The sequence below is a fragment of the Prinia subflava genome, chromosome Z, assembly GCF_021018805.1.
Source record: "Prinia subflava isolate CZ2003 ecotype Zambia chromosome Z, Cam_Psub_1.2, whole genome shotgun sequence".
Classification (NCBI taxonomy): Eukaryota; Metazoa; Chordata; class Aves; order Passeriformes; family Cisticolidae; genus Prinia; species Prinia subflava.
This window is the reverse complement of record NC_086283.1, coordinates 68,580,668-68,602,088: the sequence shown is the minus strand read 5'-3', so window position 1 is coordinate 68,602,088 and position 21,421 is coordinate 68,580,668. Positions and strand designations below refer to the sequence as shown.

The 21,421-nt window shown below is 38.7% G+C and overlaps 2 protein-coding genes across 4 annotated transcripts in view; both read left to right on the top strand.

Moving 5' to 3' along the window:
* SNX2 (sorting nexin 2) overlaps positions 1-6,690 on the top strand; it is a 31,346-nt gene extending 24,656 nt beyond the window's left edge. For both annotated transcript variants that reach the window (XM_063422632.1, XM_063422631.1), the window contains exons 11-15: positions 1,300-1,505; positions 2,526-2,669; positions 5,247-5,327; positions 5,434-5,505; positions 6,201-6,690. In XM_063422632.1, the coding sequence (XP_063278702.1) occupies positions 1,300-1,505; positions 2,526-2,669; positions 5,247-5,327; positions 5,434-5,505; positions 6,201-6,251 (554 nt within the window). In that variant the 3' untranslated portion in view covers positions 6,252-6,690. The remainder of the gene's footprint in view (positions 1-1,299; positions 1,506-2,525; positions 2,670-5,246; positions 5,328-5,433; positions 5,506-6,200) is intronic.
* Positions 6,691-13,338: 6,648 nt separating this feature from the next.
* Positions 13,339-21,421, top strand: part of SNX24 (sorting nexin 24) — an 88,712-nt gene continuing 80,629 nt past the window's right edge. For both annotated transcript variants that reach the window (XR_010083537.1, XM_063423176.1), the window contains exon 1: positions 13,339-13,481. Coding sequence is in view for 1 of the 2 variants with exons in the window: in XM_063423176.1 (XP_063279246.1) it covers positions 13,422-13,481 (60 nt within the window). In the remaining variant the exon portion in view is untranslated. The remainder of the gene's footprint in view (positions 13,482-21,421) is intronic.

Genomic DNA, 21,421 nt, shown 5'->3' with positions numbered 1-21,421 from the left:
TAGTCTGCATAATGATATACCCTCAAGCTACTGTTAAGGTAAACTTTTCTGGAAAGATAAGTAGTCAGAAAATATCAGCTTTTTGTTTGCTTATTTTAGATATAACCAAAGCCTGTAAGTTCATATTGTAATAACCTGTGCTGGTCTTTGTCAGAGATGGATTTTCATCAGATTAAAGAAACCAAATATAATAAAACCAAAACAAAACAAACCCCAAACAAACCACAAATTTGACTTTGTAGCTCAAGAAGACCATATGTGCTTTCTGACAATATTGTATTATGCTAAAATGTGGTGTCACCTTTGAGCATTTCCAAAAGTACTTATGAATATCATAAGTTGCTTTCTCATAATTCTAATCAAGAATTACTCTCTGCAGTAAAAAAATATTTTTAGCCTCTTGTCCTCAAGGCTAAGGAGTATTTAAGAAGTAATGGAAAATGGTTGATGGTTGATTTGACACCTTATAGATTTTAAGAACTGTTGGTTCATTTGATTTCTTCTAAGAGTTGTGTTTAAATTGTTAAGGTTTTAAATATCAGAAGATGGCTTCCTTCTGCAATCACTTCTGGTGTTATGATGGTTCTGTAGGAGCATCAAAGTTGCAAACTAACCTGAAGTAATTTGGACCAAACATGTGTTCAGAGGTCCTTCATGGAACTAAACTTTGTACAGGATTACTTACATGGGATTTGAGACAATTGCACCAGTATTTTTTAATAAATTAGCTCAAAACTTCACTTTCACAGATGCTGATATGTGAGGTTTGGTTGGTTTTTTTTAATTTTAAGGTATATAAGAATGTGACAATACATTACAGTATGCACACATAAAAGTTACTTAAAGTCAATAAAACAGACCAAAGAAATAAATTCCACTCATGGGAGTGGTGATTTTGTGAAAGGGTTTTTTTTTTCCCATTCTGAACTAAATGGAAAAAATGTGCTGTAAACTTGTTAAAATTGTTCTGAAAATTAGCTCTGTAGGTGACTTGGCTATTGTTTTGTGGATCTGCATTTTCTCTGAAGTAGGCAATTGGATAATACTGAAGTGACTTCTTTTTCGTATCTTTTTCTGGACAGAGTAAGCATGACATTAGCAGACTTCGCAAAGCATTTACTGACTGGGAGTTGTTTTGCACAGGAGTCTTTCTCCTAAATGTGGTTTCATTGTGACGTCCTTGTGTATCTTATCATGATCTTTAGCTCCTTTTCAGTTGGTGAAGTTAAACCTCTACTCCACTGATATATACTGCAGAGTAATATAACAAATGACCTAAATCATACTCCTGTGTTTCAGAGCTTTCAGCCAACACTGCTGCCTTTGCTAAAAGTGCTGCCATGTTAGGTAACTCAGAGGACCACACTGCTCTATCTAGAGCTTTGTCTCAGCTTGCAGAGGTTGAGGAGAAGATAGATCAGTTACATCAAGAGCAAGCTTTTGCTGATTTCTATGTGTTCTCAGAACTGCTTGGGGATTACATTCGTCTGATTGCTGCAGTAAAAGTGAGTACTACCAGGAAAAATACTGATTTAGTGTTTAAAGTCCTATTCCTCATCTTACAGGTTTAGGGTAAATGAATGTGTGCATTTTCTCATGTAACCCAATTAAGTTTTTGCCTGATGTTCTAGCAGAGTAAAGGGAAAGCATTCCTGAGTTACTCCAATGATAAAAATGGCTGTGATTGAAAATGTGATTGGAGCGGTAAGATCCAGAGAAAATGCAAATCTATGCTTTGAGCAATACTGACTGTATACAGTATTTGGGGATACTGTACTCTACTGCACCTGTTTATGTCAGATTACTTACTTACTGTTAAAGTAAGCATACATAAATGTGGAAGAAAATAATTTGGTATTCTGTATTTGATAGATAGCCAGTAGTGTCTTTAAATAAGAAAAAAACGCAATTTGTGGATCTACATCTCATTAAAGCAAATATTCAATTTAAGTGTAAGCTATGCTGCACAGGCACAGCATGATTAGGTTTAGTCATGAGAACAGGTATCTTTAAATTCTGTCCAGAAACACCTTTGAACTTGCCAGGTTGCTGAAAGTATATATATTTTTTTACTTTATTTCTCTTTCTTTTTTCTTTCTTTTTTTCCTTTTTGTTTTCTTCTTTTTTTGATATGTCTACTTCTGCTGCTTTAGTCCATTGCTAACATAAACGTGTTCCTGAAAATGTATGTAATCTATGTGCATGAACAGTTTGCTAGTATCTGCATTTAGAGAATTGTCTGCGTAATAGAGCACTTCATAGTGGTTGGTTTTGTAGTGTTTTAGTAAAATGAGAGGCATAAAATGATTTGGAGAACTGAAGTGTCTGCTCTGAAAAGAGCATTTGAATAGCCTTCTATTTGTGGAAGGTATTGAACTGTGCAAGCATGATGTCAAATGGAATGCAATACATGGTAGACACAATAAGGTTTCTTTGAGTATACTCAAATATATTTTTTCCTACTGGGAATTTAGATAATTCCTCTGACAATTCCAATTGTTTAATAAGTTTGTCTATTCTCACAGGGTGTGTTTGACCATCGAATGAAATGCTGGCAGAAGTGGCAAGATGCTCAAGTCACTTTACAAAAAAAACGTGAAGCTGAAGCAAAACTCCAACTTGCTAACAAACCTGATAAATTACAGCAAGCTAAAGATGAGATAAAAGAGGTAATGTCATCAAATATTATTTTGGAGGTCAGCCTTTCTGCATTGGCTCATTCATTCTGCATTAATGGCTGCTTTATACCATTTTTGTTTACAAATCACTCGCTGTTTCCCATATTTACTGAAATTTTTAAAAGGAATTTACTTAAAACACTAAATGTGTGCAATTTTTTTCTCACTGTAAGATCTGTAAGACAGTTAATACTGTCTCTGCAGAGTCTGGGAGATTGGAGGGAGGGGACATGGACAAGTTAATTCTTTCAACTGTTAAAAGCTCACTTGGATAGGCAGAGGAGCATTTCTTGATTTCTAAAGCTAGGATGACTTGGGTAAATCCAGCAAAGACATCTAGTAGAGAACTATTCCCATGTTTTGCTTAAATATGCAGCTTTTCTACCCATATATATGTGCATGTATATATGGTGTAATTTCAGTAAAAATAAATCTAACATGTTGAAGTGTCATAATTTATACACTTTTTCTATCATGCTTCACCAAGGAAATTGAAGAGGTAGGACAACTTAATTATTTAACACTAATGCATTTTAAGTATGCTCTAGTGCTCTCCCATTAAATAATGGAAGAACGTTACTGCAGATTTCAAGCTCTTTTACATAGTTGCTTTGTTTGGCTTCCTCATTGGTCACTAACCACATGCTCCTTTGTTCTTTTTGCCCTTTGGTATATTTCACATACAGTCTTTAAATAAATAACTCATTAACTTGATTTTCTTTTCCTTAAAAACGTCCTTTGTTTTCTGAGAAAACCTACAGTTACTCTTGTGTGACCATTCTTGTTGATTGCCTCCCCTGATATCACCCATCCATGCACAATAAATTTCCTGATTACTGGTACTAGTGGGGAAATAGTGATCCTTCCCCAGTCCTTATATTACAATAATTGCTTTTTTTTCTGAAGGAAATCTTTTTCCTGCATTATTGGATAATTAGAGAACATTTTTGGTAAAGCTATAGTTTAAATGTGCCTATTGAGTGTTCTCACTGCTGCTGAAAAGTGTTCAGAGTTGCTGAATTCTGTAGTAGTGTAGAATTCCTTCTGGCAGAGGAATTGCAAGTGGAAGCCTAAGCAGCTTGAGCGTCATCCTTGACTCAGTTGTTTTTTGTGGATAAAGGGATAAAGAACAGTCCTAGAGACACCTTACTGAATGAGAAATTTCTCCTTGTCAGATACTATAAAGTAGCAAACTGTTACCCCATGACAATTCACACAGGACTTGGGATTTGGGCATGATGAAACTGAAATATTGAATTCATTAGGCCTATAGAAGCTTTCACAGAAATCTCAGGCTCCTCGGGACATGGTAGGAAGGTATGGACAATCCTAATCTACTTTTCCTTAGCCATGTTTTATACTATTTCAGTTATTAGCTGACTCTTCAGGCTGATCTTCCATGAAGAAGATAGTATTATGACTTACTAAATAGCTTCATAATGTATATCTAAAAGGGCAGTCAGGAGACTGTGAATAAATAGATACTAAAAATACAAATATGGAGATATTTATTGGAAGCTAGATGGTGTTTATCTGATATCACAGTAGAAACTTGACAATGCATCACAAAACGTTATTGTGAGTAAGTAGCATCACTGGATGGCTAACAGAAAGATGCTACATTGAAGCATGTTGCTTCCCTGCTGCTTTTTTCTGATGAAAATAAATGTAACTGAATGTATTTGTTCTCAGTTAATATGTTGAGATGAACAGATACAGTTGCATTTCAAAGAACTTCTAGTCCCCTGTGGAGCTCTCAGTTTATCTACACAACTAGCTTAAATTTAACAATGTAGTAGATGTGTAAAAGCAGTTACAGGGCAGTGTAGATGCTGATCATCCCTTCTTGTCTGGCTCGATGTCTTCACAGAAACTAAGGAGAAACATCCTAGTGTCATATATTGTTACCTGAATGCAATGCTCCCAAAGTGGCAAAACCCCATAAGGAACATCTCCTCTTCTGGATTTTCCTCTAGTGATTTTACTGCACTAACGTTTCTACTCCAGCTTTCTGTGAAAACAGTTGCCACTGAAAAAGAAAGCTTGTGCTTTGGAAAGCAGATAAATACATCCTCTGTAGTTTGTCATTTGCAACAGAAATATGATAGTGATAATCAAATACTTTACCAGAGGCAGAGATGAAGATTTACTCATCTCTTCTGGAATTAGGAAAATATGGGTAACTAACTTGAGACTCTTCAAAGCTTGATTGGACAGGTTTAGCTTCCTTTGTATGAAGTTTATAAAGGGAATAGTAAGTAAAGCCTTTGAGATCCATTTTGTTTTCTGAAGAATATATTTTAAATGTTGTTAAATGTTCTTAAGATATTTTTACGTTTTATCTACAGATAACATTGCCTTAAAGATACCTTTGTCATAAATGGTATGATGACATCCTATAAAATAAAGTTGAAATTGTTCTTGTAAGATTTTCTATTAAATGGGCCAAAACAATCAAGCAGGTCCTTTTAGCTCTTAAGTGACTATCAATGTGCTAAAAAAGTTCAGATATGTGTAGACTGAATGGACAACACAAAATCTTACCTGTGTATGTCTTTCCTTTGCCAGTGGGAGACAAAAGTTCAGCAAGGGGAAAAAGATTTTGAACAGATCTCCAAAACCATTCGCAAGGAAGTGGGAAGATTTGAGGCACGTATAATTTTGTCCAAATAAATGACAGTTCTACTGTAGATAATATTGACATTACAAGTAAAATTTTTAAGACGTTAATATGCCATAATTTATTTATTAACAGAAGGAACGAGTGAAAGACTTTAAAACTGTTATTATCGAGTACTTAGAATCGTTAGTGCAAACACAACAGCAGGTAAGATGAATTTTAAGCTTTGTACAAGTTAATACATAATACATTGCATATTACGTTAGTTAGAAAAAGATGGGCTTTAAGCACAGCAGTTTCTAAAACATCTTAATGCTGTTAATCTGTGCTGTATTGGCGAATGACATGATGATTGCAGTTTCCCAGCCCTTGCAGAACTGTAATTCAGGGAAGCAGTGGAGAAGCTCCTGCAGGGATATGGGCAAGCAGAGGGTCTTGTCATCTTCTCAAAATTCCAAGTGGAATTGGTACTTCCACTTAGAGATTAGAGTAAATTGTAATCAGTATGTACTTACACTAACTGAAGAGACTTGAATTCTTAAATGTTTATTGCTCTTTTTAAAAAGTACAAAATATTATTGAATGTTGGAAAGCATTTAAACAGTTTTCAGTGTTTGAGAAGCAGTATCTTGGCAGTAAGAATAAGTGACTGATCTTTAAAAAAAATCTGTATAATTGTGTTCTGTAACATTGTATTCAACATGTGGCAACATCTATAGCTATAGGCAGATTAGTGTATTTATTGCTTGTGTTTTTTCTTGCACTATATAAAAATACTAATGAAATAAGTGCCTATGTTCTTACTTTGCCTTGTGGAGGCAAGTTTACTGCAAGAAGAGGTAGGTATGCATTGTGTTTTCCAGCATTTAGTACTTAATGAGTCATTTTCCCTTCTCTTCAAGCTAATAAAATACTGGGAGGCATTCCTACCTGAAGCCAAAGCCATTGCCTAAAAGAAGAATATTCCAAATGACAAGACACTCTGGATGTTTGTCCTGGATAAAACGAAATTCCACAGTGAAATCACTTTGAATCATCCAAATAAACCACTATATATTTTATGAATTAACATGTGGCTTTTTTTATATACCACAGCATTTTATTAAAAAGCTGCATGTCCTGACCCTCTTTGAAGTGGACTGTGGCATGATGTTCTGCAAGACATTGCTGAATTGAACACTATTGTGTCTTAATACTTGCACTAAAATGTGCACTGCAAGGCCAGAAAGCTGATATTTTTGTTCTCTATAACACATTGTTCTGTAGTATGTTTACCTGATCTTTATGAAACACATTTAATTGCATTGATTAAAGTTCACTTAAACATTCCTGTACAAAATCATGGTTTTGTGATTACAATAATAAAGGGATGTACCTTGTGAAACATTAAAACTCTGGGCTTGTGTCTGTAGATCCTTACTGGTGTTCTTAGGAGTACTGCTTAGAACAAATTAAGATGTACCCAGGGCAAACCAAACATTTAGCAAAGAGTGCTGGAGAAGGTATTAAATATCCACAAACAATTATCTGTTGTAAACTGTTCTGTTTTTTAATTCTGAATCTCTTCATTACAGGTGTTCTTTTCACTTGAAGTCACCACTGCCTTGGCAAAGTCTACTGTGTTAGTACACATAATACACAAAGGCTGATGCTTGGGCAACAGACAGACCTAAACTGAAATCTCCTTCAAGTGTTTACAAAGCTTCTGCAGAGTTAAAATCACCTTCATGGTCAACTATTGATGTCCTACTGGACTGATACATTGCATCAAATTGTATTCAGTGGTCTCAGGATACAAAAATAATAATAAAAAAAAAAATCTTGCAGTAATTCCAGTAATAGTTGAGGAAGAAAAGTGTGTAATTCAGCTGAGTGCCTCTTAGTTGTAAGAGCCAGCATTCTGTTTGGATTTTCTTGAATAGAAAATAAATTTGAAGGGACTGGTTATACCTTTTGCAAGAAATCAGAGCAGGTAAACATTTTTCTGAAATACACAATGTTAATGTAAGATGTGCTGGCCTGTCATTGCTGAGCTTGTTGATATATTAGTATTAATGGCAGGTATTAATGTTAACAAATTTTAGGCAAATATTAATCACATAAAAAACAAGAGAAGCTTTGGCTTGCAGCTAATTATAAGACCGCAGGATAAACCCATGAATTTGTATTGTTTGGAATCAAATATAAAGGAGCACATAATACCATTTCTGAACAGAAGAGAAACCTCCATTCAACATAGGTCATACTCTGTTTTTACAACAAAATTAGTGTAAACTTGACAGATGAGTGTTTGCTATTATTTCTCTAAATTCCTCTCTTGACTCAGTATTTGTAGGAGTTTTCAAGGAATCTAGAACAAAAAAAACCCACCAACATTTATCAAGTGTAAATCAAACTCATTTTTAAATGGTTGAATGCTAAAACCTTAAGCTGGTAATACCTTATGCATCAGTATTTATTCAATCATTGATATTAAAACTGCCTTTTGAGGAGCTCAAGTATGCAGGAGGTTTATGATGAAGAAACTGATCTAGACATAACACTCCGTTAAGTGTTACAATGTACGTAATGTTGGCTTGCTTTCTGCTAATGAAAAGTGAGCAACAGTTCAGTATTAAACTTCAGATATGTACTGGTCACACTGAAAATTATATTTCCAAAACTAAAAGACTCAGTTTAGGCAAGGAGAGGTCAAAATGGGTGAACATATCCTTTCATGATCTTTTTTCTGTAAGTGGTTTGTCCAGCTTTCTTAGCTCTTGATCTCTTTTTGCTTCTATCAGAGTTAGAATTCATTTGAATGATGGATCAGTTTTCTTTTCTTTGTGACAAGAGAATGAGAAAATCTGCTAGCAAGGATTAGTGTGGCCATTTATACCAGTCAGCTGAAAACAAGAATGAGTTGTGCAAGTTTTTTCCTAAAACCAGGAGCTATTTGGGGAACAAAAGAATAATGGCATTTCTGGAGTTCACTGTCACACAGAGTTGGCTGCTAATACAAAAGATTTTAGGGTTTTCTTTGCATCACAATGTTAGCTTGAACAGAAGATCCGTATCAGCTGTCACATTTGGCAAGCATAAAACTCTTGTTTCAAGAAGCTGTTAAGGATCCTGAAATTGGCTTAGTTGGCTGATAATGCCAAGGCTCTGCGTTCAGGTTCCAGATGGGTGATTCATTTAATAGTCGGACTTGATGATCTTTGTGTTCAAAAGATCATCAACACAGAATATCCTGTCATCTGGAAATTTATTTTGTTAATATTCCTCTGCATTGTGAAGATGGGGGGGTTTGGTTACTGTCTCTCTTCATGTGAATAGCATCCATATTAGCAGATGTTTCTCAACCTAAGTGAATAGAGCTATTACTAGACTCTTTCCTCTGTGGACCTTGCTACTAAATAATATACCAAATGTAAGTATGTATTTCCTTAAAACTAAAAGCCAATGGACCACTGAAAAATTACTAGCATGAGCTAAGTGTCTGCAAAATGATGAACTGCATTTGGAATACTGTATGAAAGACAAGGTGCTACTGAATTCTAATTTACCTTTCAGGTTAAAATAGAATGCAGATATTTGCAACAAATTCTATTCATCATGTCCATGGTTCTTTTTAAACTAAATACATATGACATAAATTGGCTCACATTGAAGATATTGATATATTGATATATTATTTCTTTCTTAAACTGATGTTCAGTGTACAGTAAGTCTGTAATTCTTTTGTCACTGTCCCTTTTAAAATAGAATATTCTGCTTCCCTATCAATTATTCTTTCTTCTATCTCTCCTAAGTTATTTCCCTCTGAAAGCCTCATATGGGAGTTTGTTTCAGTGTTTGTGGAGTTCATGCCCCAAATATGTCAGTTTCTTTCAAACTGTGGAGATGAGTTGCTGGCTGGTAGATCCTGTACATTTAAGTGAATGCCCAACATCCACTGAAATTATGTGTACACTGAAATGATTGTCTTAAGGAAAAACAGGGAAAAAAACCCCTTTGGGGTTATATTTTTTTTTCCTCTCCTTCCACTTTAGAATAGAACAGGCTATGTAATAATCCTAATTCGTGGCAAAATATTAGTCCATTACAAACATGAGAGAAAAAAAGGGCAATATTTTAATATTCAGAAGCTGAATTTTCAGGTTGTTCAGAATGTTACTTGTTACCTGCTAAGGCAATTCTTCCTTTTTTTAAAAAAAATTGTCTTCCATGGTTGAATCAATGATAGTAATTGCAATGGTAGAGACTTGCTAGTAATCTTTTGACTTTACTGGTGAAGTCATTCCTTCCCTTCCTCCCCCACCCCAGATCAGTGATGAAATTATTAACAAAGAGAAGGGGTATAAAAATACCAAATCTTTTTTTTGCATTAAGAAAGAAGACTACACAAAGCAGCATAGGCAGGATATTCACACACAAACTAAAGTTAAAGAAATATGCAGTGGAAATAGAAGGGCAAGAAAAGACTATAGATAAACCATATATCTGTGGCTGAATTTTGTGAGTTGACTTGAAATGAGCTTTGTAGCAATTGAAAAACTGACAAACTTAGGTTGTGATCTAATTAATAAGGACTGTCATTTTTTGATCTGGCCTCTTGTTTGAATGTGTATTTTACTTATCACTTAGATTAGATTTTTTGTATGGGTTTCTTTGCCTTCTGTTCTGGAAACCAGCCATTCAGAAAGTCCTTGAATCATGAGAATCAGTAGAAAGTAATCTTTCAGATTTGCCTGTAATTGTTCCTTTTTCTCTCCTGTGAATCATTCTAACGTGATGAATGCTGAATTCTTCCACCCTGTATGATGAATTGCACAATGATTATTTTGGAAAAAAAGTAACATAAAACTGGCCAGCAAAGCAGTGGATTGATGATTCCTAGATTCTGTAGAATCTGATGACAGGGAACAATTACAACTATAGGGACTATATTATTAATTTATTTCACATTCTGGATCAAGGTAATTTAAGAATATAACCCAATATATTGATACCTGCAACAACACCCAGCACTGAAGACCAACACATCCTGGAGTACTTTTGAAAGTCTGCTCAACAGATGAATTTGAAGACAATCTATGTCACTGTTACCAGTAGACTTCAACCATTTTATAATTTTGCTTTTTGGATTACTAATATAGTTTTAATACACATTATGCCAGTTCAAGTCAAGCTACATTTGAAGTATATTCACCTTGCTTTTTGTGGAAAGCAATGTGACATCTGTGCAGTTAGCTTTCAGAGACCTGGATAGTTTTGAACACATTTTGATAACATTCTGTGAACTAATGTTTCTTAAATTTTTGATCCTCAGTGTATGAGACAGAAAGACAATCCTTGGCTAGCCAGCCATGGGGGAAAATCCTTTTTTTTTTTTTTTTTTTTCAGATGTAACTTTAAAGATTAGCCAACTAATGATGATATATTGTGTAAATTAGGTATTTAACACTCCAAAACATATTGACGTATTTGAAATCAGCTCACCATGTAATCTTCCTTGTTCCTCTTGGCTGATGCACAGTCAAAAGCTCCATTATTTTCTATTGAATTTGAAACCAGATTAATGTCTAAAACTTTTCTTTACTAATAAGTTATATGATATTAAAAAAAAAGTAGCTTTTCAAAATTACTGCTTCTTAGGTTGCAAACAGCCACAGAAAGTGCTCCTATGAAATTCTTCCACGGACTTCTCAGCATAAATCCATTATGGCACAAGTGGCATCCTAAGAGTTATCCCTCTGTTTTTTGTTGGGGGGAAAACAGAAACAACATCTAAGGACTGGATTCTTAACCAGAAAGTAACAGTAGTGATAGCATGATACATATTACTTAGTATGCCCACATTTACTAGAGTGATAAGACTATTATTCTATGGCTAGTCTTTCCTTGAGATTATTGTATTATCTTTATCAGAGGGTGCTTTTTGAGGGAATGGGATTTTTTACACAGCTTTCAGTCAAAGGGCATGGTGGAGAGCACATGGGGGCTGGAAACACTGCTCTTGTCACTACTACCACAGAGCAGTGCTGGGACTGTCCTGCTGGTTGTCAGCAGTTGAAGATGCTGGCCCAGGAGCAGTGTTAAACAGAAACAGATGCTTGAGGAATATCTGGCTTTGATTTCAGGTAATTTTAAAAAAATTTTGGTTTGTTACTTTGTTGTAGTATAGCAAAGTAAAATAATGTTAGTTTGCTAAAGTCTTCTAGGTTTAAGTCAAATGATGTCTACTTTGTATGGCATCCTTCAAGGTCACAGTTCTTTGCTTAGAACAAAATATAATTAAATTTACCTTTCAGTAAAATAAAGAGAAATGAAGGGAAAAGGAGCTTGTAATATCCCCCCCCCACCCCCAGTACTATTAATCTAGAGGGAAACAAGTTAGTTTTCAAAATAAACTTCAAAAAGCTGATACCATAAACCATAGACATCAAATAAATTTGTTTTCTGCCCATTTTTGAGGTATGTTTACACAATTGGACCTACTTAAGAAGATGAAACCCTCTATGGTCATGGATGTCTCATGGTAGCTACTCTAGAAGATCAGTGAGAGTGTCTCAGGTAGTGCCTGAGACTCTCTGGACTCACAAATTGAGTTTTAAGATGTGACCATCTAATACAGTGGCAGCTTATTGACATTTTGCAGTGCTTCCAAATGGTTTGAAGCTTGGAGTTAGCAAATTTGTGTGAAGTCAAAGCATTTGCCTGTGCCAACAGCATGACCTTCTAAATGCACTTGGTATTGCACCTTCTGTTTCTGCCTCCATTACTCTTTAAGCTGTCAAAACAGCTGCTTATTTTGGAGTCTTATCCAGTGGTGAAAAATAATCTACACTTCTCTGAAATGGTATGGTTTTCTCTGCTAAATAGCAAAGTTAAGAGGTGGCTTTGTGGGAACTCACAACACAGGCAACTTTCCTGAGCACCACTTTTTTTTTTTTTTTTTTTTTCCTTAATTTCGTGTTTGTTCACAGCAGGTAGTGCTAAAGGTGCTGCATTTGTTTGTTAACTGACCTAGTCATAGCCAAAGGCTGTGCTGCCGTTCAGTGGGCTTGGTAGGCTGCAGAGTTTGAATGGTAAGAAACTGTATAAAGTTCAGTAAGGGCAAATGGAGGGTGCTGGAACTGGGGAGGAATAACCCCAAGTACCAGCACAAGTTAGGGGCTGACCTACTGGACATCAGCTCTGTCAAAAAGCACCTGGGAGTGTTGGTGGATGACAAGTTAACCATAAGCTGGCAGTGCCCTTGTGGCCAGGAGGGCCGATGATGTCCGGGGCTGCATCAGGAAGAGTGTGGCCAGCAGGTGGAGGGAGCTCCAGTGACACCACATCTCGAGTGTTGTGCTTAATTCTAGTCTAGGTACAAGCAAGACAAGGTACTACTGAAGAGGGTCTGGTGGAGGCTACAAAGATGATGAGGGATCTTGAGTCTCCCTCTTGTGAGGGGAGACTGTGGAAGCTCAGCTTGTTTAGGAGAAGACAAGAGAGGATCTCAGCAATGCATATAAATATCTGAAAGGCGGGTGCCAAGAGGATGGTGCCGGATTCTTTGCAGTATTGCCCGGTGATAGTAGAGGAGTAAAGGCCATAAACTAGAACACAAGCAATTCTACCTGAGGAAGAGCTTTACACTGAGAGTGGCAGAGCACTGGAACAGTTTGCCCAGGGCGGCCTGGAGCCTTCCCTCTTTCTCTCTCTCCAAACTCATCTGGATGTGTTCCTGTGTTACCTGCTCTAGGTGACCCTGCTTTGGGATGGGGTTGGTCTGGATGATCTCCAGAGGTCCCTTCCAATCCTAATCTATTCTGTGATTCAGGTTGAGCTGCGGTGTGAATTTAGGACTGGATAAATTCATCCCTTTGGAAGTTAATTCTTATCCCCTCCGATTTTGTGTGCTCCGCAGTAGTGCTGCAGCTCTGGCTGAACTAGAAGCCGATGCTGTCGAGCACCGTTTGTTTAAACCCACACGCTTTAAAGCAGAGGCAGCTTCTCCAGCATCATTCCGGCCGCGCGAGGGACGCGGGGGGCGGGGCCGGGCCCGGCTCCCGCCCTCATCACGTGACGGAGGGTCACGTGACAGGCGCGCGGATGGCGGCGGCGCTGGCGCCGCGCTGAGGGCGCCCGGCATGGAGGTGTTCATCCCGTCCTTCCGATACGAGGAGAGCGAGCTGGAGCGGGGATACACGGTGAGCTGCGCCGGGGCGGCGCACGCCCGCGCCTCGGGGCGGCCATGTGCCGGCGGCCAGCGGGGACTGCGCTGGGCGGGCATCAGCGTGCCGGGGCCGTCCTGCCCTCCGTGCCCAGGCCAGCGCCGACCTGCCGTGCCCAGCCTTGCCCTGACCAGCGCAGCCCGTCCTTGCCCCGCCAGCCCTGCCCAGCCTTGCCCTATTCTCCCCATCTGTGCCTTGCTCTTGCCCTGCCCTGCCCTGCCCTCTCCAGCACTACCATGACTAACCCTGCCCTGCAGAGCCATCCCAGCCCTGCTCTGTACACCCCTGCCCTCCTTGTCCAGCCCGGCCTTTCTACACCCAGACGTGCCCTGCTCAGCGCAGCCCATCCCTGCCCTGCCCCTCTCGGCACAGGAAGGATGGTCTCTGCCCGCCTGGCACCTGCTGCCTCACACGAGCTCTGTTCTGCGGGACAGCAGCGGCAGTGGCTGGTGCAGCGTGACCAGCAAGGGAGGAGAGGCAGCTGCACCCCGCCACCCGGCCCTGCGGGTGCCGTGCGGGGCCGAAGGGCCGAACGTGCTGAAGGAGCCGAGTATCTCCTGCGTGTGGAAAGGCTGAGAGAGCTGGAACTGCTCATCCTGAGGAAGAAAAGGGACGGGGGCATCTCTTCAGTGTCTATGGATGATCTGAATGGACAGAATGAAGGGTCTTCGTGTTGGTGCCCAGTGACAGCAGAGGTGGCAGTGGGCAAACACCAGAACACAGGGAATGTCCTTAAACATAAGACAAGCCTGATCAGTTAGCATGAGGGTGGTCAAGCACTGGCATAGGTTGCCCAGAGGACTGTGAAGTCTTCATCCTTGCGGGTTCTCAAAACCTGCCTGGACACTATCCTGGGTAGCCAGCTGTATAGCTGACCCTTCTTGAACAGGCAGATTAGTCTGCACAGTTTTTAGAGGTCCTGTTTGTTCCCAGTAGATTTCTCATCCCACAAAACTTTCCGGCAGTAGCACATTCACGTGGTTCTGGGTGGAGACAGGTGGACCAAAACCCAAGGTATTTGTCTGAAAGTGGGCAGTCAAAGCTTGCTTTTTTAACTAAATATATTCATTTAGTAACTTAAAAAAAAATAATTGAATCCTGTAGAATGTCTAGAAGATTAATCCATGTGGGCATAATTCCATGAAACAAGTTCATCTTCCTTGTGCTTCATGCTGTGTCTTCACATTATGCGTAATGCTTATTTGGTCCTCATTATTAGCAGGCCTTGCAAAAAGTAAACCTCTTCAGTTGTATTAATGTGGGAGTGTAGCAGCATTAATTTTTTTGCCTCTTGAGCGAATTTAAATGTAAGTGACTACAAGACACCTGTGTGATTTTGGGGTCTTGGCTTTACAATGTTTCAATTCAGTGTGATTGAGTGTGATTACAACAGGACAGACTGATCCCACCACATCCCAGTTGAACAGTTTAGTTGAAATGATGGGGTGATTTCTAAGATTTGCATATAACACAAATAAGATTTTCAAAGTAATATTTATTTTTAGTATTTGCTTTTAGTGAGTTTCTGTTTCTTTAAATGTAATAGGAGGAGTCTGTGACTCCTGCTACCTAGAGGATTTGGGGGTTTTAAATTTCATAAATGTTAAACTGTGTAGGCTTCAAAGAAATGAGGAATGAAACTATATGATTCTAGGAGTCTTCCAAGAAAATGATCCCGAGAGCAAACATGTTTTATTACAACACTGTTGATTGTTACAGCATTTTTCCTCTCGAGTTATTTACTGATGATGAGTCAGTCTCATGGGTCTGAAAGTTGCTGTAGTTCAGTAGATTTTGGTGGTTTTTCCTGCATGATTATTTTGCCATTCTAATCAGGTAAGGGCATTCTATTCTGCATCCCATATGAAACATAATCATACTTCATGTTGACCATGAAACTGTATGAGGAATTATAGCTAAAGTTTGTCTGGGTTAGGCATGCTTGTAGGAGAGGGTATGGAAAACTGTTCTGATAATAACATTGTGTCTTTCCTTGTGTTTTAACGGGGCCTGTGAACTATTCATGAGAAAGGCTTATGCCAATGTAATTGCCAATTTGTGATTATGTGAATAATTTGCATAAATGTTGTTCTAAGTACAGAAGTTCAAAGGGGTACACTGTGTGTCCTCCTTCCAGCAAAACTGAAGTTAATGGAAGCTTACCATTACTCGGTACCACCCATGAAATTATATAGGCAATTCACTTTAAGTTAGTTTTCATCATCAACTTTACAGTATTAGCATTTAAAATAGTTTGGTTTAAAGGTCAAAGAAGATGTACTCTGGATGTACACTACTGACAAACTAGTAACAAAGGACAAAAAAAGGCTGAGCTACTAAACTCTTTTTTGTTTCAGTCTTCACTTGCAGTCTGTTTTTCCCTCAGCTCTTGAGTGGACGGACTGCAAGGCAGGGAATGGGGAAGTAATTTGTAAGAGATGATAAGGGCCATGAAGAACCTGAACATAACTAAGTATGTGGATGCTGACAAGATGCATGCCAGAGTCCTGAGGGAATTGGCTGATGTAGTTGCCAAGCCACTCTCCTTGATATTTAAAAAGTCATGTGAAATCCCAGGTGACTGGAAAAAAGAGTACCCATCTTTAAAGAGCATAGAAAGGAGAACCTTTCAAACTGTCAATCTGTCAGCCCCACCTCCACACCTGGGAACCTCATGGGACAGATCCTCCTAGAAGCTCTGCTAAGGCACATGGAGGACATGGAGGAGAATTGAGGCAGCCAGCACGACTGCAGCAAGGGAAAGTGCTGCCTGACCAGCCTGGTGGCCTTCTGTGATGGAGTGGCTACATCAGTAGGCCTACATAAGGGAAGGGCTACAGATGTCATGGGTCTGGACTTCAGTAAGGCCTTTGACATGGTCCCCCACAGCATCCTTCTCTCTAAATTGGAGAGGGATGGACTCTGCAGATCAGCTGTTAGATGGACAAGAATTTGTTGGATTGTCCCATCCAGAGGGTAATTGGTGGTCATTCCACTGGCTCAGAGTCCCAGTGGAATCAGTGGTAAGTGGTGCCCTCATGGGTCTGTACTAGGGCCAGTGTCATTTAATATCTTCATTATGACATAGACAAAAGGATCGAGTGCACTCTCAGTAAATTTACAGATGGCACCAGCTGAGTGGTGCAGTGACACTCCTGAAGACAGGATGCCATCCTTCACAGGTGCCATCCAGGGGGACCTGGATAAGTTCGAGTAGTGGACCCATGGGAATATAATGAGGTTTAACAAGATCAGGTGCAAGGTGCTGCCCCTGGGTTGGGACAACCCCTGTTACCAGTCCAGGCTGGGAATGAAGGCATTGAGAGCAGCCCTGCCCAGTAGGATTTGGGGCTCTGGTGGATGAGAGGCTGGATACAATCCAGCCATGAGCACTCAGAGCACAGAAAGCCAAACGTGTCCTGGGCAGCAGGGGAGGGAGGGGATTCTGCCCCTCTGCTCAGCTCTGGTGAGACCCCACCTGGAAGGGGTCTGCCATATCCAGCTCTCAGGTCCCTAACAGAAGAAAGAGAAGGACTGTTGGAATCAGTCCAGAGAAGGGACACAAAAGAATGGATCAGAGGCATGGACTTCTGCTTTCCTCTTTTAGTAAGGAAAGGCTAAGGGAGTTCATATGTCCAACCTGGAGAAGAGAGGACTCCTGTGGTCCATTTTTGCAATAAACAGGGAGGGCTTTTAAGAAAGACAGGGACAGGCTTTTTAGTAGGTCTTTTTCAGTAGAACAAGGAGAGTGCTTTTCAACTAAAAGAAGGTAGATTCAGAGTAGACATAAGAAACACAGGGTTTTTTTACAGTGAGGATAGTGAAACCCTGCACAGGTTGCTCAGAGAGGTTTCAAATGGCCTATCCCTGGAATCATTCAAGGCCGGTTTGGATGGGGCTCTCAGCAATCTGACCTAGATGAATATGTCCCTGCTCATTGCAGAAGGAGTAGATTCGATGACCTTTAAAAGTCCCTTCCAACTCAAACTATTATGCAATTCTGTGATCACAGAAGTACTTTACTCAGTTTACTGTTTTTTTCCCCACAAATGCTAGCTTGCTCAAAATTAAAGTGTTCTGTTGGACTGGAGTAGCTGGAACAAGGAACTATCAGAGATTATGCAACTAATAGCAGAAAAGGATGATGGAAGCAGATACAAGTTTGCTGATATGCTGACTGCCCACCAGCCCTGTCACATGCCAGAAGGTTACAGACTGTATCTCCTGCCCTGTGACTGGTGGGGCTGCTGCGGACAAGCACCAGTCAAAGATAGTTTTTGGAGAAGAGTGGTGATGGTTGTCCTAGCGTCTTTGCTAGAAACAGTGGCTGTGGTGATCTCCTGCATGGAATGAGAGACTGAAGGGAGAGTTGTTCCTTTCTATAGGAGCTCTGTGTTGCAGCCATAACAGACTTTCCTGACATCCCTGGGTTTCTGGTTCCTTATCTTTAGCAGAACAGAACAGAATCCAGTTCCCCTGGATACAGGTTGCTACTGTGTGTTCTTACTTCCTGGAAAGAAAAGAGAGAAAAGGGATGTTTGTCCTTTTTGTTGTGGGAATTTAATATCAATTTACTGGTTTGTTTTCAGCTTAAGCCTGTTCTTCCAGATAATTTTCTTTTTTTTCCTGATGTGGCTAGGCAGCACTTGGAAAGTGGAATGGTCAAGAGATCCATCAGTTCTGCAGAGAAGGTGTAAATAGAAGTTTCTTGTCATAGAAAGTGGAAATTTCTCTCTAGCTTCAGAGGGAAAACTACAGTGCAATTAAGAAATAGAAAGGGGAGTCTTGACCTGAAAGATAAAATATTAGAGGCATAAAAGATTAGAAATTAAAATTAGGGAAAAATCATAATATGCAATGCTTGAGATTGGATTCTGTCAATAAAGTAAATGGGAAACACAGTTCTTTCAAAAGTGTTTGTTTCAAGAGCCCAGCTTTTCTAAAGCACTATTCCTCTGATACAAAATCTTGAAAGTCTTTTTCCCTCATCCCCCCCACAAAAAAACCCAAATAAAAACCAGAGTAAACATGCACTTGTTCCAGTTCTGTTTGGAATATACATAAAATGATGAAACACGGAATATGGAAAATGTCAGTTTTCTTGCTGGACAATTAAATTTCATTGTCAGTTTGAATTGATGACACTAGCTTCTAAACTATTGAGCCTGTGCTCATAAATGCAACAGTTGTTCATAATTTGGCAGTGAATGACCTTTAAATGTAGGCGCTTACTAAGGATGTCCCTAGAGAACAATTCAACTTCGAAATGACACTCACGTGTTCTTGTTGTCATTTAAATATGTTCCCTTTGTCAATAACAGAATAATAAATACTAGTTAGATTTCTAATGTTGATTCAGATCCCAGGAAACTTACTGAATAAATTAGTGTACATTTGATTTATATTGACCAAAAAAATTTTACAGTGGTATATTGCAGGTCAAGGTGACATACATTTAAATGTGTTGTAGAGCAGAGGGCATACTATACTGACACAAGTGCTTACTGCATTTTTAATTAACAGTTACAATACTACTCTCCAAATTGCTTCTGGAGTTGCAAATATAGAAGCAAGATCTGACGTTTAAGATCATAAACTGAGTTTTTTGAAAGCCCATTGGCGTTACCTCCATAGAAGCAGCAGCTTAATTACAAGGCTTTACTTCTCTTCAGGGAAGTATAAAACCACAGAGATCTAAAGTTTGGTATAGTTTATGTATTTTAGCATTCTCTGCTGTTAAAATAATTGTACATAGAGTCAAAAAGGGAAGTTTTTAGTTGTTCTTCTGTGAAGACCTAGAATAAGCCACTATAGCAAGTTATTTTTTTAATTACAAAGTATGGAGGAAGTAATTGTGAGTTTATGTAAAAAGAATTCAAAATATTGCTGGTTTAGCCCTTTCACTTTCTTTTTTCTAGACTGTGTAAACTTGGTAGTTTTAAAAAATCTGAATGTATTTTGAGTGCCTTGAGTATGAAATCTACCTGTGTGAAGTCTACTTGCCTACTAGCTGGGCTTTTGTAAGCTCACCATGTATTAACCTTGTGTCACAAGTACTGTTGAAATCAGTGACATACCAGTTACTCCAGGTTCAAGGAAGTATTAAACAGAAGTATTCAATCTATCAGATCTAATTAGATGTTTTTACAGCCTTAATGTCTTCTGAGAGGGTTTTCAAATGTTCTGGTTTCTTGACAAGAGAGTCAGAGTGGGTCTGTACAGATGCATTTCTCTCCTACAGGGATGGTGAAGACAATGGAAGGTAATTTGACAGATGTCAGTGATTCCGTAATGTCAGAAAAAATCAATTTTGATCATTGGCTTTGTGAGTTTGCTGTTCCAATGAAGGTGCGTTTATTAGAGGAGGAAATAGACTTAGTAATTAAAGCCAGATTGCTGTAACTTTTTTAGTGTAGTGTTTTAGAGTAACTTGTGCATTTGTTAGCAGTGATATTAAATTTCTTTTCTCAGTTTTCGTGTTTGACACACTTTCTCAGTGATATGAAACTGACCACTTGGTATGCAGTGGGAACTTGAAGACTGTAAAGTAAGACACAAAGAGTTTGGAAGTGCGCACAATGACAGCTAAGACAGGAAGAGAGGTAAAACCAAGGTTAAAACTGGCTGAATTTGTACACAGTGGTCAGTTAGAGCTGTGGACAGATCAGATGGAGACATGATAGCTCCAGTGATCTCCAGTTACTGAGCAATTTCTTGAAGGCCCCTCATTCACAGTCATGGAATCTTATTGGAAAGGGCCATGTAAGATTTCTCTGAGCAGGAAATACCTTTTGCTTTATTTGTGATGAGAGGGTCAACAACTGAGTAGCAAAACAGCAGCATGATTACCTCTATCAATTTTCCATCTGAAAGAGCAAAAGTTGACACATTCTATCAGTACACTACAACTGCAAAGCATCCATTATCCATTTGTCTCACAGTATCTACTGGTTTGCAGTTTTAATGAGGAATTTACATTTTCAGAAAGATTGGAGGTAGCAGGGCATTCAGACATGCATCACAATAAAGATATATTTGAATTCCATTGTATCTTTGGGAGGTATTGGTGATAATTTTTTTTTTAGTAATGTATACTGCCAGTGGAATTATTTCATCAGAGGATTCATACTTAGCTGCTCCTAGTGATGTCTCCAGATAGCATCAAGTTACGATAGTTGTAAAAATTTGTCCACAAAGATAGTCTTAAACATATGTACATTCTTCATTAGCCAGGAGTGAGAATGCACCAGGCTTTAAAATGCAACATGAGGGAAGACGGAATAGATTTCTCCCTTTTTCTTACTGCAATGCAATTGTAATTGGTCTTTGAAATTTTTAGCATCTGATGTAATTCATTCCAAGTTTAATTGATTATCAGTCTCCATTATTATGGTATTTATTAAGTTATCTTGGAATTTCACTATATGATACCTAAGAGGTGCTTCTGTGCAGAGTTCTTGATGGGATAACTTCAGTGCTGCATTTGGGTACAGTGGAAATACGTGGTTTAGGTATGCATCATGGAAGTGTGCTAATGGAGGCTTTCAAGCCACTATTTTCTGAATACTCTTACTATTAGTAGCCATTATTTGTTTGTTTTCACAGGAATTACATGAGGACTTGTATCAACTTTTCATTTTCAGTTTTCTATAAGCTTGAAATTTTTGTGGTTTGAGGAAGACTAAAATAGCATTTTGGAGAGCATTCTGTGAGGGGATTTTAAAAACAAAACAAATGTTGTTATTCCCTTTGAAAGTGGCATAGTATTTTTAATAGAAAATGAAAGGAGAACTGTATGTAGTCTGTTAATAAACTTATTCTGAGATGTCATGATGATAAGTCTTGCACCTAGAGCAGAATACCCTCTTCCTGTGAACAGCCTGTTTAAAATTATTCTTTCAACCTATATATGGTGT